The sequence below is a fragment of the Alligator mississippiensis genome, chromosome 8 (assembly GCF_030867095.1).
Source record: "Alligator mississippiensis isolate rAllMis1 chromosome 8, rAllMis1, whole genome shotgun sequence".
In the NCBI taxonomy this organism is placed as follows: Eukaryota; Metazoa; Chordata; order Crocodylia; family Alligatoridae; genus Alligator; species Alligator mississippiensis.
The window spans coordinates 6,381,764-6,397,325 of NC_081831.1; the positions used below are offsets into that span (position 1 = coordinate 6,381,764).

The 15,562-nt window shown below is 38.1% G+C and overlaps 1 protein-coding gene across 1 annotated transcript in view; it reads left to right on the forward strand.

Moving 5' to 3' along the window:
- The window catches only part of SMURF2 (SMAD specific E3 ubiquitin protein ligase 2), a 94,003-nt gene that overhangs the window by 62,799 nt on the left and 15,642 nt on the right, over window positions 1-15,562 (forward strand). The window contains exons 7-11 of the mRNA XM_006271232.4: window positions 867-950; window positions 2,563-2,765; window positions 5,201-5,285; window positions 9,883-10,041; window positions 14,291-14,501. Coding sequence (XP_006271294.2) covers window positions 867-950; window positions 2,563-2,765; window positions 5,201-5,285; window positions 9,883-10,041; window positions 14,291-14,501 — 742 coding nt within the window. The remainder of the gene's footprint in view (window positions 1-866; window positions 951-2,562; window positions 2,766-5,200; window positions 5,286-9,882; window positions 10,042-14,290; window positions 14,502-15,562) is intronic.

Below are 15,562 nucleotides of genomic sequence, written 5' to 3' on the forward strand. Positions count from 1 at the left end.
GCAGTGCAGTGAGGCATAGCTGGGGAGGGATGGGATGCCTGGATGTAGGTACAGTATGTGGGGTTTCCTCCGGGTGTGGCCTGGGGGGCCTATAGCTTGCCCTGGTGTGGCCTGCAGGTGTGTGGCTTGTGGACCTTCAGCCCCTGGTGGCTTATGGGTTGGACAGTCCTGTTCTAAAGGTCTGTTGGCTATACCAGGAGAGGGAGTGTCAGTGTCTCTCTTCTCTCCCTCTCTGACACTCATCCACACACACCCACACTTCAGAATTGTACTTTAGACTATGGAAACCTGTTTCCTACTGAAAGCTTCATTAAAATGGTATGCTTCCTTAGAGAATTTCAGCCAGCTGGTATTTTTCATTGCAATTCCTGAGCAATTCTGTTTGCAACTAGATTCAGCTATGAAAGCATGAGTGACATTTTCATACTTAATATGAGTGACAGTAATGTAAAATCTGTCTCCAGGTTTTCATTTGTAATACAAGAACATAGGTTTGTCAACATGTCATATACAGCAGAAATGATAGCAAAACAGTTGTTTATGAGCATTAGCCAAAATATATAAAGCTGAGTGTCCTGTCAAACAAAGTGCATCATTAAACTTTTCTTAATAACATTATTTAGACTTAATTTCAATTTGAGTAGTTGAATCACAACATTGTTAATGATTTATTTGGTTTCAAGAAAAAAGCATTTTATTTTAATTCTGAGAATTGAACTTCCACTGTTTCCTGCTACCCTGTTTGGCTCACATATTTCATAATAGCTAAATGTCTTCCTGGGGTGGCATTTGTATGGAAAACATTTTGTGCCCTGGTTTCCTGGAAATACCACTCACTGCCTTATCTCTCAATGTCTGAATTCTAGCTGGGAGGAGCGGAGAACTGCCTCTGGAAGGATCCAATATTTAAACCACATCACACGAACAACTCAGTGGGAACGGCCGACAAGGTAAGAAATCCGTGTTACCTGCTTTGCAATTAAAGTAGTGAAATCCATGGTACACAATTAACGTGACAAAAAATCAGGCCTCAGATATTTCAGACTCTGCTCACCTCACCCCACTTTCCTCCCCTGATGATAGTAATTTTGACTGGATTTCATGGTACTGATTTTACATAATTGTTTTCTGGTTGATTGACTATAGTGGAGCTCTGTAAGCAATGGCAAGATGGATTTGGAGGAAAAGGGACTCTGAGCAGTTGCAGACTACCTGATGCTATAACAGCATGGTCAAAACTCTTTAAGCCACTTACTAGAAAAATGTAGGAAAAGCATTTTTTTGTTGGTTTTTTTTAAATCGGTACCATCAGCTTTGCCTATAACATCAGTCATGTGTCAACAGATGTTCCCTTAAACCCAAATAGATCTTTGTATTAGCCAAGAAAGAAGTCTCTGTGCCTTTCTCCTTGACGTTTCTGCAGGCTTCCCTCCGAACCCTCCTAAGCTTTTTGTCCTTTGGAAAATCCATTGTCCATATAGAATAAATGCACTTTAAATAAACTGTGTTGTTATATTTTCAGTTCTTTTATATGGTTTTGTTTATCAAGTGATTGAAAATACTGGCCTTTTTAAGTTTTATTTCACTTTGAGACATGGAAGACAGGCAAAATATGACCCTAGTTGTGGTCCTTTTACCCATATATATATATATATATATATATATATACTGTTATAGCATCCCTGTTGACTTGACTTGAAATTTGGGTGTAGGATCAGTGTGAGAACCCATAAGACTTATGACTTCCTCAACTATCCAGACCACTAGAATTAACTATTTCTACATTACTTATCCCACTTACGCTGTCCTTATCTGGTATCTATTTCAAGAGTCTGACAGACAGGTCTTATTAAGTGCTCTTAAATTCAAGGTACTTGGATTATATTAGACTAGGGGGCAAAGTTCAAATTGCCAACCTCTTACCAAAAATACTTTAAAAAACATCCTTTAAAAAACAAGCTGCCATTAATTCAAATACTTTACGTGATCGTGACTGCTGCACCATCACACACAGGACCACAGTTTCTAAAGTAAGCAAAGCTCATACCAATTAAAGTTAAAGCAAACATCCTGAATTGCATCTGGAAGTTCACTGACAGCCAAGGCTGATCACAGCACAGACGCACTGCACGTCTGATCAAGAACTTGAAAAATCAAGAAGCACCACAGAGTGAGTGGACTGAGTGGACTGCTATATTCTGCACTACCTGAAGTTTCCAAATGGTCTTTAGATGAAGCTTTCGTAGAGCACTTTGCATAATTCAGTCCTGAGGTGACAAATGAACAAAACATAGCAAGGTTGACATTAGAGAGAGATGTATAGATGTGTCACTAAGATCACCTGGAAGAGGTATGCGTAAGTGGACATTTTGCACGTTTCTGTGAAATTATAACTTGAATGTATGTGAGTGTTACAAGCACTTTTTAACTATTGTTGCTTTTATCTCTTACATAATTTAAACTTATCAAGCAACAACTTAAAATAAACATGGTGGTTGAGGAAAATAACGTTCTTTGATAGAAAAGGCAAGTAACCTTCTTTTGTTCTCTCTTTTTAAACAGACCAGCATCTGAATATTCCAGTCCAGGCAGACCTCTGAGCTGCTTTGTAGATGAGAACACACCAATTACAGGGACAAATGGTGCAACATGTGGGCAGTCAGCAGATCCCAGACTAGCAGAGAGAAGAGTCAGGTCACAAAGGCACAGGAATTACATGAGCCGAACACACTTACATACTCCTCCTGACTTGCCTGAAGGTTATGGTGAGTTGAAATATGATTATTCTATACCTTTTCCAAGAAGTTTGGTAGATGAGGTTCTCTGTTCTTCTAATTTTTTTAACAGTTTTTCCTCTAATTTATGTATCTGATTAAAATACTGATGATCCCTGATTGCAGGTTTAATGGAAAATCCTAAATTGAAGATGGGGTGTACTTGGTAGTTGTGTTGGTCTGAGACAAAAAGACATGCATTGAAGATTGCATTTGAGATTACTGTATAGTCTTTCTGTGAACTAGTCCAGCACTTTTCCCTTTGCTTAATTCTCTGCACAGTCTAGTAGTATATAACTAATAACAAGAGGTTCTTCTTCCCTGTCGTTTTTCCCAACCAGATAAAGAAATATGCCAGATAAACACCACTAGTGAACTGTAGACAAAAACAATAACTACCACTGGAGCTGTTAAGCTTTGTCTTGGTATTCTCAGGCTATTTTTTCTCAATAAGCAAATGACTGAACATTGATAATTAATCAGTGATACTCATTTGCAGTTGAAGAAACATGTAGCACAATAATCAAATAAGGACACTTAAGTCTGTTTTGTAGTTGCATTAAATGAAGAACTTGATTGTGATGCATTACCTTAGCTTTTTAAATATCAAACTGAATTTCAATTAAAAGCATAATTCTGGTTGCTTACCTCCCCTATTCAAATGAACATTGTAAGATTGGGGCTTAGAAAAGGAGGAAGAACTCTGAAAAATAAGAAGAGAAACCAGAGAAAGTTGAGAATACCCTGAATGGCACAATGTGATTAGGGCAGTGCATCATAAATAAAAAAGCTGATTGACACCATTACAGTTAGATGCAAATACAAGTCTCTAGCAGTGCTAGAAGGTGGTGACACCAAAGCTTATTAGAATTGGGCTTCTGTGGATAGTGAGGGTGATGCAAAAAGTTCTCTGTCTGTTGGCAGGTAGGCATGGCTTGGCTGTTCATTGCCTACTATTCCGTATGAGCATTGGGACATGCTGTCAACCAGGGATGATGATGATTATTCCTACCTCATGTAGCATTTTTCATTTAAGTGTTTTACAGAGGAGATAAGGATCAGTATCCCCAGTTTAGAGATGAGGTAACTAGAGCAGAGAGAGCAAAGTGACTTGCCCCAGGTCACCCAACAGAGCCAAGAACAGAACACAGGAATCCTGAACCACAGTCCTGTGTGCTCTATCCACTAGGCCTTATTACAAGAAACAGTTTTTAAAATGGTCTTGTTAGTCTTCAACAACTGAATGAATGCTGATCCATGTAGTTATAGTAGTTCCCAGTTGTAACATTTAGCCACCCATTGGATTCCTGGTCACAATAATAGCTGTAAAATACTGGAATACAGAGAACTGTAATTTCATTAAAGATCCAATCTATTTTTTAAGGTAGTTTTACAGCTGATGTGGTGTTCCACACTGTTAGCTGGCATTATGAAAATACCTATGTCATGGATAATGACTAGATATCTGGGTTAAGGACATCTAACTGTACTTTTAAGGAAAGTATAATATTTTTAAATAAATATGGACTATTTAATAGACAGCAAGAATTCAAGGCATCTATGTAAGACTGCATTCTTGCTGAATATTGTGTCCAGACTTTATCTTTTTTGTAACTAGAATCTTTCCAGTGTACTGCTGTGGGAATATTTAAATACTTTTGACTTAGACTACTTGAGAAACATTACCAAATTTGGTTGGTCTGAAGGACTGGTACAAAGACTTCTTATTCAGACATGTTTCTACGTTGTTGAACGGCTGATATAATGTCTGTGATGCCCCGTCTTAATTTTTTAAAGCCAGTTGAGCCAAAAAAACTGATTTAGACTCTCATAATACTTTTTGGTCCCATTTACATGGGATTCTTATTCTTGTTAACCGTGTTTGTGATTATATGTTATTCTAGAGTTCAACATTGTCTTGGCTCAAGTAAAGTCAAGTTTAGTTGAAGTTGTGTAATCCTGTTGCAAGCACAGTTCTGGGGGAAAATGAAATCTTTGTTTAGTAATAGACTGATGTGAACTTCAGAAAAGAAACGTACTGTTCTCCTGTCCACATCTACAAATTGTACTGCTTTTTCATAATTGTGACACTATAGAAATCTTGGTCTCATCTATATGGAAAACAAAGCTTCTACTATGCTAATTGGCTCTGATTTGGATTTCTTATGTTACCTTTTACAATCTACCACGCCTCCTGTCAGGAACCTAACTTTGTGTGCATATCAGTCTCTTGACAGTTCCTAGTTATTTTAGCATAAGAAAATCTGTTTACTTGACTGAGTTTCCAGAGCATTTCTACTAAGGCAGTTTGGCTAGTAACTTTGTTCCTGATCTTGATGCATTAAGTGGGGAGAGGATGATGGACACCCTTTTTGTGTGCCTGTGTCTCTTCTTGTTTTATATATTAATTTGTCTTGATTTAACAGAACAAAGGACAACTCAGCAGGGCCAGGTTTACTTCCTACATACTCAGACTGGTGTAAGCACATGGCATGATCCAAGAGTACCCAGGTAAGAAAAGACTATATATGTCTTTAAGAACTCAACTACAAATAATTTAATTGGGACTCTCTCAAAAGTATTTGCTCTCCAACATTGTGTTTCTGAATGCTACTTAAGAGAATAGGCACACTGTTTTGCTTGACAAAACCCTAATTTTATTATGGTGGAATGGAGCTTGTTCTCTTAACAAAAGCTACTCCTCAAAATAAATTTGACCCCATGTAGGAAATAAAGAATTAAAAGAATTGAGTGATGATGTAAGTCTTTTGGGGAGTAAATTGAACTGGCTTTATGGAAGGAAGTAAAAGGAGCAGATATAAACACAGCTTAAAACCAAATCTGGCTTTTTCTCTCTGGAAAATCTGAAACAACTAGTAGGAGAATTACCTAAAAACAAAACCAAACATGACGACTGCCTGCCTGCCCCCCCCCGCATAAAGTTCTCAGCTCCCAGTGGAAAGAGTAGGAAGCTTCTGGGAGCTGTGTACTTCCAGCACTCTGACTTCTTCATTCCCAGTACCTAAATGAAATTGAGCTCTTCTAAAAATTTGGCTTATAGAAGATAAGTAGACTGAGAAAATAGCAGTAGAAATTTATGAAGAGCAAATCTTGCCAGACAAGTTGGATAACTTTTTGATAGAATTAAAAAATATGACTGAAGAAAATGAAGCGGATGTTTTATGATTGGGTTTTAATAACACATTGGATACAAAGCCTCATGGTCTCGCAGTCACATTTGTTCAGATTGGCTTGAATGTGAGCACTGTCATCCAATAGTTTTTAAAACTGGCTGAAAGACTATAAATAAAGGGGAGTGAAAAATGAATTTTTGAAGCTGGGAGACAAATATAGCAGTTGCCACGGGGTTTGGTGCTAGCTGCCTTCTCATTAAATATTTTTCCTTTAAAGATGTGGAAAAGGGGGAATGATTTGTAAGGTTCATATATGTGCTTGGAAGCAGGTATTAAGAACATCATTCAGGACAAAGAAATACAGAGAGATTTAGAGGTGTTATATAGGGGTGGTCATAACTTGGAGAATGTAATTATTTTTGTGTATCTCTTGAAACACTGATATTCAGCAGAACTCTTGATGTTCAATAGAAATCTTGGAAAGAGTGAGATAGAGGATGTGACATAAGACAGGAGTTTAATGCAGCAGGGTAGTGAAGAAGGCGATGCATTTTTAGGCTGCATATAGAGATGCATCCTGTTATCAAGCAAAAGGGACCAGAATCCTGTTTTCCCTTTAAATGCTTTGCAGTGACACTTTCTGAAATTATGGGTTCAATTTGGGTCACTTTGTTACCAGCAGAAAAATGGGAAGGAATTAAGAAAAAGAAAATCAGATTTAGAAAGAAGGCAAGAAGGCACTGACTTGTAAGGAGTCAAACAGATAAGTACCTACAACTTGATTTACCACTTAAAGGGGAATATAAACTTGACATCTGTAAAACCAGGAATTTGAGAATATATTTTGTGTTACAAAGAAGTTTTAAGTGGATCTAGGATTAATTAAGAAAAGGAAAACTCGAGAGGAATGTCAGGGGGTAAATACCATTTGTCAGCAAGATGTAATCAGCTGTATTATCCCAAGGGAGATCAAGAAGCCTCTTTTCTTGAAACACTTAACATTTAGACTAAGTGCTAAGAAATCTCTTCAAAAAAGATTGGTAGGGAGATGGACAGTCTAATCCAGTAGGTCATTCCATGTCCAGTTTATAAGAGGTTTCCAGTTCAGTGTTTTCCCCATTAGAAAAGGGGATGGTTTTTGGAGGAAAAGGGGAAACAGTGGAATTATCGTTGAAGTCTTAAAAAAATGCTTGTTAGCATTGTGGAAGCACTTGTACATTATTGCTTCCTGAAATGGGTGGATGCTAATATAAAAATGATATGTGCAGCCCTAAGTTGGCAGCTGGCAGTGACATTCGTATGAATTCTGATAACTGTTGCCTGCTGCTTATGTTCATTTCCATGGTGATGGATGCCCAGAGTGGGTAAATTGTTTCAAAGCGAGAGCTTAAAAAACAAAAATTAAAGTTTTAATGACAGGGTGACCCTTCCACAATTTTTAACGCTGCTGCTTAAATAGAAAAATAGTCTTTGTTGTGAGAAGTAGTCCTGAGACTCCTGGGATTTTTTTCCAAGTTTTTCTAAAACATAAATGGCAATTAGGCCTGCTGTGAGTGTCTTAGAAAATCTTCCCCTACAGCATGCCTGCCATACCGTTTGTGCCCCCTGGGTGGTATTACCTTCATTGGCCTTTTGAAAAAGTCTCTATATTGAATATGGGATTTACTTTGTAAATTGCCCTTAATTTAGTCACATTTTTTTGTGCCTTAAATAACTGCTGTTGAAAATGAAGGCATATAGACATGTTACATGGCTTGTGGGTGTAGTCAGGCAGCTAGACACATTTTCTCATGCACCAGGCTCTTAGCTATAGCTGTAAATTGGGGACCCAAGAAAAGAGAGAAATCTGTAATTCCTGTAATGCATAGATGTGGCTGCCACCACTCTGAACAGATCCATCCTAATAATACTAGTTAATTTGTTGGAGGGATGAGGGAGTAATATGGTTAATTGAGAGGGAAAAGTTTAAGAGGAATATCAGGGGAGAAAGCCCATACAGGAATAAGATATATTATTAGCTTTATTATCTTATCTTTATTATTATCAGCTTAGCTTTATTCCCTAAGGAAATAGGGAAGCTTCTTTTCTTGAAATGCATTAAACTGGACTAAAACCCTATTATTCTGGAATGGTGGCAGGAAAAAGTAACTATTGTATTTTGTCCCTTTCTCAATATAATTAAGAGCAACAAAAGCATCTCAAACTGGAATTCAAAGATGGGAGTTCTTGTGTTTAGTCATAGTTGGGGAAGGAAGGTATTTAATCAGAGGCTAGTGCAGCGGTTCCCAACTTCGGGTTGTGAACCAAATGAGGGTCGCGGGGGCAATGCCGGCAGCACCGCACACAATGGACGAGCTGTGCCATGTGCCAGGAGCTCCCCTGCCCTCGGGCCACTGCAGCCGCCGCATTCTGCTCCCAGCAGTGGGTCGCAGCAGAAAAAGGCTGGGAACCACTGGGCCAGTGAATTTACACATTAGCCATTAATTAAAACACTTTGAACAAAATTGAACTTTATGGGCACCTATACACATGGTCTGATGCGTTCTGATTAGACCACGTCAGAGCAGATTAATCATGTCTGCTGGAGCGTTCTAATCCGAGCGCTCCCGCGTGCTGCAGCATCTCATCTATTCAGTGTTCCTGTGTTTCAAAATGGCGGCAGGCTCATCGAATGAGCTTTAGTTCACGTACCTGCTGCCATTTTGAAATGCAGGACGCTGAATGCACGAGACATTGCAAGCATTTTAATTACCACTTTAATTAAAATTATGTCCTCCCCCACCCCAGAGCATGTGTAAAAACACCCTATTTGCTTAGTATTTATTGCTCCAGCTGAAAAGACTGTTACATAGATTATCTTATTTTGCTCAGCTGCTTGCAAACCTTTAAGTACCCTGTCTTAAAATTCACTTTGGTAATTTTTTGCACTAACAATACTCGTTTATGAATCAAAAGCAGTACCACCGTGCTTATGTCCTGCAAGAGCTTACAATAGACATAGTGCAAGTGGTAGGTTTTCAATATTTTACATTGTAACAATGAAAACCTCTCAATAAACATGTTAGAGAACCTGAATACCAGACCTTTTACAGACAGGTACAGAATTATGCACTGAAAGCTGAAATGTAGCTAGTTGTATAAAAATGCAATGAAACAGACCCCACAATCAATGTATTTGGGGGCCATATTTCATCCTATATTGTGCCGTGTTCCCCAGCATATCAATAGAAATTGGGCTGACATATCTGAGGATGAAATATGGATGTGTATATGAACCTAGCAGTTAGGGTGGGGAAGGAATTCAGGAATAACTTTATGCAGTTTTTTAAATCCAAGCATTCATGTTAAATTAAGCTACAAAAGCAGCTTATGTTCTAGGTTCAATAGAGTTGAACAAAGACAACTTTGGGTATGTTGGCAGGGCAGGGCTGGGTTGTGTATATGTATCCTCACCTTGTTAAAGACCTGCTTGTATGCTTTTTTTGAAGCAGTCGGAAGTAACCTGTGGCATGGGTGCCTATTGTGTACATAAATTTTCATGCAAAAATATAAATACTTAGAAATGCAGTTTTGTTTTGTAGGAGTTTTTAAAATGTGATCCAGAGTTCCATACACGACTAATGTTATTTAAAAAAATGTTTGCTGTCAAAACTATTATAGAGGTGCAGCCCCTGTTGGCAGACATGGCAGCTGCTTTTATTTTTCTTAAGCCTGTACTAAATTAATGTCTGAAGTTATTTTGTAAAAATGAAGGCTGTTTGGTAAGTTTTCCTGAGGCTTGTATACTGGCACATGTGCTGCTGCTTTTTCTTTTTTCTTTGGTGGGCTTGGGAGTCGAGATTCCAGCTGAACAGATCAAGTTTCTGAAACAATACATTTTCTCAGACTTCATGGAATTGTTCTGTTACATTTACACTTGTTTGGCTCAGAGGCCAAATGCTGAGGTCTTTTTCATTTTATATTTGTTTTTGTAGGGATCTTAGCAACATCAATTGTGAAGAGCTTGGTCCACTGCCTCCTGGATGGGAGATCCGAAATACAGCAACAGGCAGAGTTTATTTTGTCGACCATAACAACAGGACGACGCAGTTTACAGATCCCCGACTATCTGCTAACTTGCATTTAGTCTTAAAGTAAGCATCTTAAGTACCCAGCTTGTATTGAATTTAGTATTTAAAATAAAGGTACCACTTGAGAGTGCTTGATATAAACTAAGGTGCTTTTTGCCTGTGTTACATAAACTTTCTACAAAAATTTGCTTCCAACCTGTGTGTGTTACAACATACACACAGATGTCTGCCTTATAACATAGCGCAAAAAGAGAGTCCTGATTTACTTTATTTTAACCCTACTGGCCTTTGAGGGCTCTAGCCACTGTGACGTGATGGTGGGGGCCTGCCATTGAGTGCCACTTGGTAGAAGGGAGATGCCATATTGCACTTGTCCAGGTAAAATATGGCACAGTGGCATTTCCCTAGAGGCAGCAGAAGCAGCACCTGCTCCCCTTTTTGCATTGCCTTTAGCTCTTAGAATTTTAAGCTGTGGGATAACAAATGAGCAATCTGACTTTAAAAAAAATTAAAATAAAAGATTAATACATAGGGCAAGACAGCAGGTAGCTAATTCTTCTTTCATAATCTGGATTTTTTTAACTCCTGTCTCTAGCCCAGCATCATTTGAGTAAGAGGGTTCAAAATGTTCTGAACTGGAAAATAGTATTTACTGGAAAATAGACTGCTACTAAATAAAGGGAAAGATCGGAAGCAGTATATATGACCTATTCCACTAACTCCCCCACTAGGGCATATGTCCTAGTGACTGGGCATTTGCAGATAATGTTTTTTTTAAATAAGCAGAAAAGAAAAATAAAAGCTCTGAGGAATGCTGGTTCTTATTTTAATTCTTCATGGATTCTTAATTTCCCATTGGAGGAGTTTCTCCCTCACTAAATATGGAAACCAAGACGCATACAAATGTTTATTTTGTTTAGACATGCCTAGCAGTTTGTCCAGCTGCTATTGGAATTTGACTGTATTATGTCTCCCATTAACACCTTTTATAATGCCGTTGTATTGGGAAATGCCTGCATAATATTAGCTAGGTGTTTAATGGAAAGTTGAGTGGACAAAAAAGCCATATGCAAACAGGCAAAGAGGCATGTGGGAGAGGTAGCAATAGGTTTTCCTCATGGCTGTCAGTCACAGGGAAGAGCAGAGGAGATCATGTCCAGAGTGAGCCAGGTAGAAGAACAAACTAGGCTTCAAAAATGGCCAGAAAACTTCGTGTGACTTGTGAAATTGTCTAAAAAGTTGGCTTTAAACCGTTTGGGACAACAATTTTTGTCTGAATGATACATCCCTGGAATCCAGAGTGTTGAGAGGGAGGAGGCTCCAGCTGAACATAAGAGGAAAAATTATTTTCTTTTTTCAAGATTACATTTTTGTGTTTCATGGGCATTTGATTTAGGTCCTTGTAGTGCACACAAGCTGGCTTTTTACGAAACAAAACAGTTAACTTTTGTAATTTGATAATTGTTTTATCTGATTTTTTTAAATTTTTTTTAACAGCGTTTAAATTCCATGCTTCTTTAGCTGCCTGCTGACATTGAACCTGAATTTCCCAGGTATATTTTAGGAGCCTGCACATACTCAGCACATAACAGATTAGTTTTAAATTAAATATAGTCATATTTTGTAGCAAAATCAATTATGTTTTTTTTTCAGAAAATTATAGAATATTTGGTTGGTGTAGTTTGTTTAGGTCCTCCAGTTGCCATTTCATAGATATTTATAAACCAGCCATGATCTAGTAGTTGATTTGACATGTTTTTGTGGCTCACAAAAGGCAGCTAGCTTTGCATCAGGAAAATCCAGTTTGATTTGCAAGCTCCAAAACCACAGAACCATACTTTGCACTTCTTTAAGCTGTAAGAGCTATTACAACGTGCATAAGTATTTTTTCATTTGTACATCTGTCTTTCATCAGGAAAGGATTTCAGAAATTCAACCAACAGTGTCATCAGCAAAGTTTGCTGCCTGATGAATGTTTTTCTTTCTTTTTTATTGTACCAGGATATGGGGAAAGTGTTTTGGTTCTCAAAGCTGAATTAGTTAAATGCTTCATTGAGTATATAGCTTTGGAGAGAGACATGATCAGTTTTCCACTCTTGTAAATATCAAAAGCCAGCTATGAACAGAAGTAAGAAATGATGGTAAAACCCTAATGCTAGCAATAGCTGTATTATCTTAAATGCTAATAATTATTTAGCTAGGGCTTCATTGTGATTTTATATTTGGTCAGATTTGGCTGATGCTATTTAATTTTTCTCCTTCCAACCCTCTTGTCATTTCAAGTGCTGTAACTCATGCTGATGTTACAGATTTCCTTCTTTTCATTAAAGACTGAATTTAATTGGCTTTGTGTCTACAAGCTACTAACTTAAGTGAAGTATATAGTATTACCTTTCTGGTAGGCCTATTACAAGGGATGTTTTTACTGGCTTGTTTCTTATGGTATTAGAATGTGCTACAGGAAATAAAAGAATTAATTCCTTTTAAATTTCTTCATCATCAAAAGTTACTCTCAAGTAGATGAAATGTATAATGTGACTGCTATGGTCACATCTCATGGCACAAGGTAAAAATGATGGGGACTACAGAAATACAGAAGACTGGATTTTGAGACCACAGTCAACCTCGGCCAACTAGCAGGCTGTAGGATAACACTGAGCTGTGTTGCCTGCCTTCCTCATTGAATTATTTTAATCCTTTTTTTTTTTTTAAGACTGATAATTTTTAAGAGCAGATTTGCAATAACAGAAGGAAGGGGAGGAAAATTTAATTGCGTGTCTTCAGTATTGTCCCCCTTCAGTCAGTTAGCTTATGATCAAAATGTACATTTTATTACAAAATATTATTAATACAAAATTGATCTAGCAAAGTCTTTTAGGTGGTTGTGTCTGCTATTTTGAGTGCTTCTGGCAGATAACGGTTAATTCATTTTGTGGTCAAAGGCATAGTAGTAGAACATTTTCTTCCTTAGAGCACTGAAAAAGTGTGCGCTACCATTAAGCTCTGAGTGATTATATGATTTTGGAATGTGCCCTATTACAGTGGATCTTAAATTGTAGCGTCAGCCATGTTGTGGAAGATCTGTGGTGACCTTGGTCACAGGGTGACAGTTTTTACCAATTTGTTTTACACTGCAAAACTGCATTAAAAGACTTGGTTCAATAGGAACTTCATGGGCATCAGACCTGGGGAGCAAGTTGAGAGGATTCTTTTTGGGGAGGTATTTTTGATTTTTTTTTTTTTTTTTTTAAATGGCTGTCCCTGAATGCTGCAGTGGTGAAAAGCCTGCTGGAAATGAATTTTGTCTCGCCGATACTTCATGGAGAGCTGTCCAGTAGATCTTGTTTCAAAACAGACACTAGACTTAAATATGTCATTTTAAAATGTTTAATATTTTTGGTCTGAGTTTTGAGAAATAATTTAATTACTGTCAGCTGCAAAATATCCTGAATCCTTCATTATAGAGTAAATTCACTGTATTATTTTGTGTTTGACATAGAGGTTTTTTTTTCCTTATGGGTTAAGTAAAATGTAGCTGTTTCTCTCTGTGGTTTCTGATATGCCTTATGAAAAGAACTAGGTCAAATAAACAATGTCCACTTACTGTGTGCAAGGAGGACACTTTCATACATCTGTAGCAAGATTAATTCACTTCTACAGTTAGAAGCGAGCTTTCTAAAATCTTTTAGAACTGCTTGTAAAAATACTTGTTTATCTGTGCCAATTAGTTACATGTGAACTCCCTGCATTCCTGTGGTCCAGACAAGTCCAGGTACAAGGGACAAAGTCCTTGCCAAGCTGCCAGTACAAACATCTTTTTGTAAGCTTACTCTTTTTCAGACAAGCCTTTTAAAACAGACTGTGGTATTGACTGTAGATTAGAGGTGTAGTGTTTGGCATATCCCTGAAGTTTAAAATGGAGGAAGGTAAAACACGCAAAGGAAATATGGAAATGGTATCTGAGAAATTCAGTGTCAGCAGCTCGGTAGTAAAACCGTATGGATAACGCCTTATTATATATATAGTGCTATAACCTTTTACATACTTTGTAGACTAGCACTAATGGAAATAACAAACTCTAAAACTAGCTGATAATTGCCAAGAAAGACAGAAGCATATGTCTCTAGTCAGGGTAAAATCTTTTTTTTTTTTTTTTTTTTTAAGCTGCCCTGGAACTTTTTCTTTTAAATGTAATGAGAGTAGTTAACCATAACTTGTTTTGGTAAATACCAAAATTTGAAAAAGTTGGGAGAGGAAAGTAATGTGCATATGACTTGACTTTCTGAAAACAGCTATGCTTATGCTTTTTTAGCCGTCAAAACCAACTGAAGGATCAGCAGCACCAGCAGCACCAGCAGGTAGTGTCCTTATGCCAGCTTCCGGATGAGGCCGAGTGTCTGACTGTCCCGCGGTATAAGCGAGACCTAGTGCAGAAACTTAAGATTCTGAGACAGGAATTGTCACAGCAACAACCACAAGCAGGCCACTGTCGTATCGAGGTCTCCAGGGAAGAGATTTTTGAGGTAATCCATGTACTGACCTGTTTTTACCAGACACCGTGAAGAAGGTGGGGGAGGAGAGAACTTTCCATAAGAGGTGGGGTGAGGGCTGAGAAGAGAATATGGATGGAGACTCCTATTCTGTGGAGGTGGCATTTAATTTCTTTCCTGAATATGTATTGCAACCAGGGTAAATTATAGATTTAAGAAGACATTCTACACCCTTCTCTTACAAATAGGATTTGAGTAAATTGCACATTGAATCACTTTGATCTTCAGTATTTAACTAAGCAGCATATTTCTGGTTAGATTTTTCCAAAATTAGAGAATTGAATGCAATTACTCTCGAGGGACAGGAGACACCCAGGAGCACAATGTTCTCATTGGAAGTTTGTGCCATTAATCATATGCTTTTGTCATTTTGGAGAAGTCTGCCTCCCTGAGAATTTCATCACTCTTTCCCCACACCTTTTACTCCACCCTCACCCTTCAGAGTCCTACAGTGTAGTCACTCTTGTTCTAGCCAAGGAGGATTTGGATGGCTCTTCCCTTTGGAGACTGTCACATCACTCCTTAATCAGCTGGAAAAGGGAGGATCACTGCACAGCAGCACAGACTCTATTCCCCTGTTCCTGAGGATAGCTGTGCTGGCTCCAGGGCACACCCAAGCCCTGCTGGTCTGGGAAGCAAAATTGGGAGTGTGATATTGCAAGTGCACAGAAAACAGACTCTTGTTTCAGTTGCCAGTTCTTCATATACTTCCTACTCTCCTTTCTTCATCCTTTCAAACACCAGTATCCAGGTGTTACTGACACAGTTACTCTAGCTCTGCAGATTTTCGACTAACGGAGGCCATCCGGTTCTTGCAGGAATTGATATTCTTTAAAATGCTTCCTTGCACATTTGTTCCTATACCCACCTTCAACAGATGCCCGTGTTTGTTGTCTTGTCAGATAGGAAAAATAAGGGCTTATACAGCACATCTAATCTCCTAAGCAGTTTACTCACAGTTGCAGTGTGTAATTACTTGTGGAGGCTACAGGAGGATAAATTAAAACAAAAAATAATGTTTCTGCATACCTCAA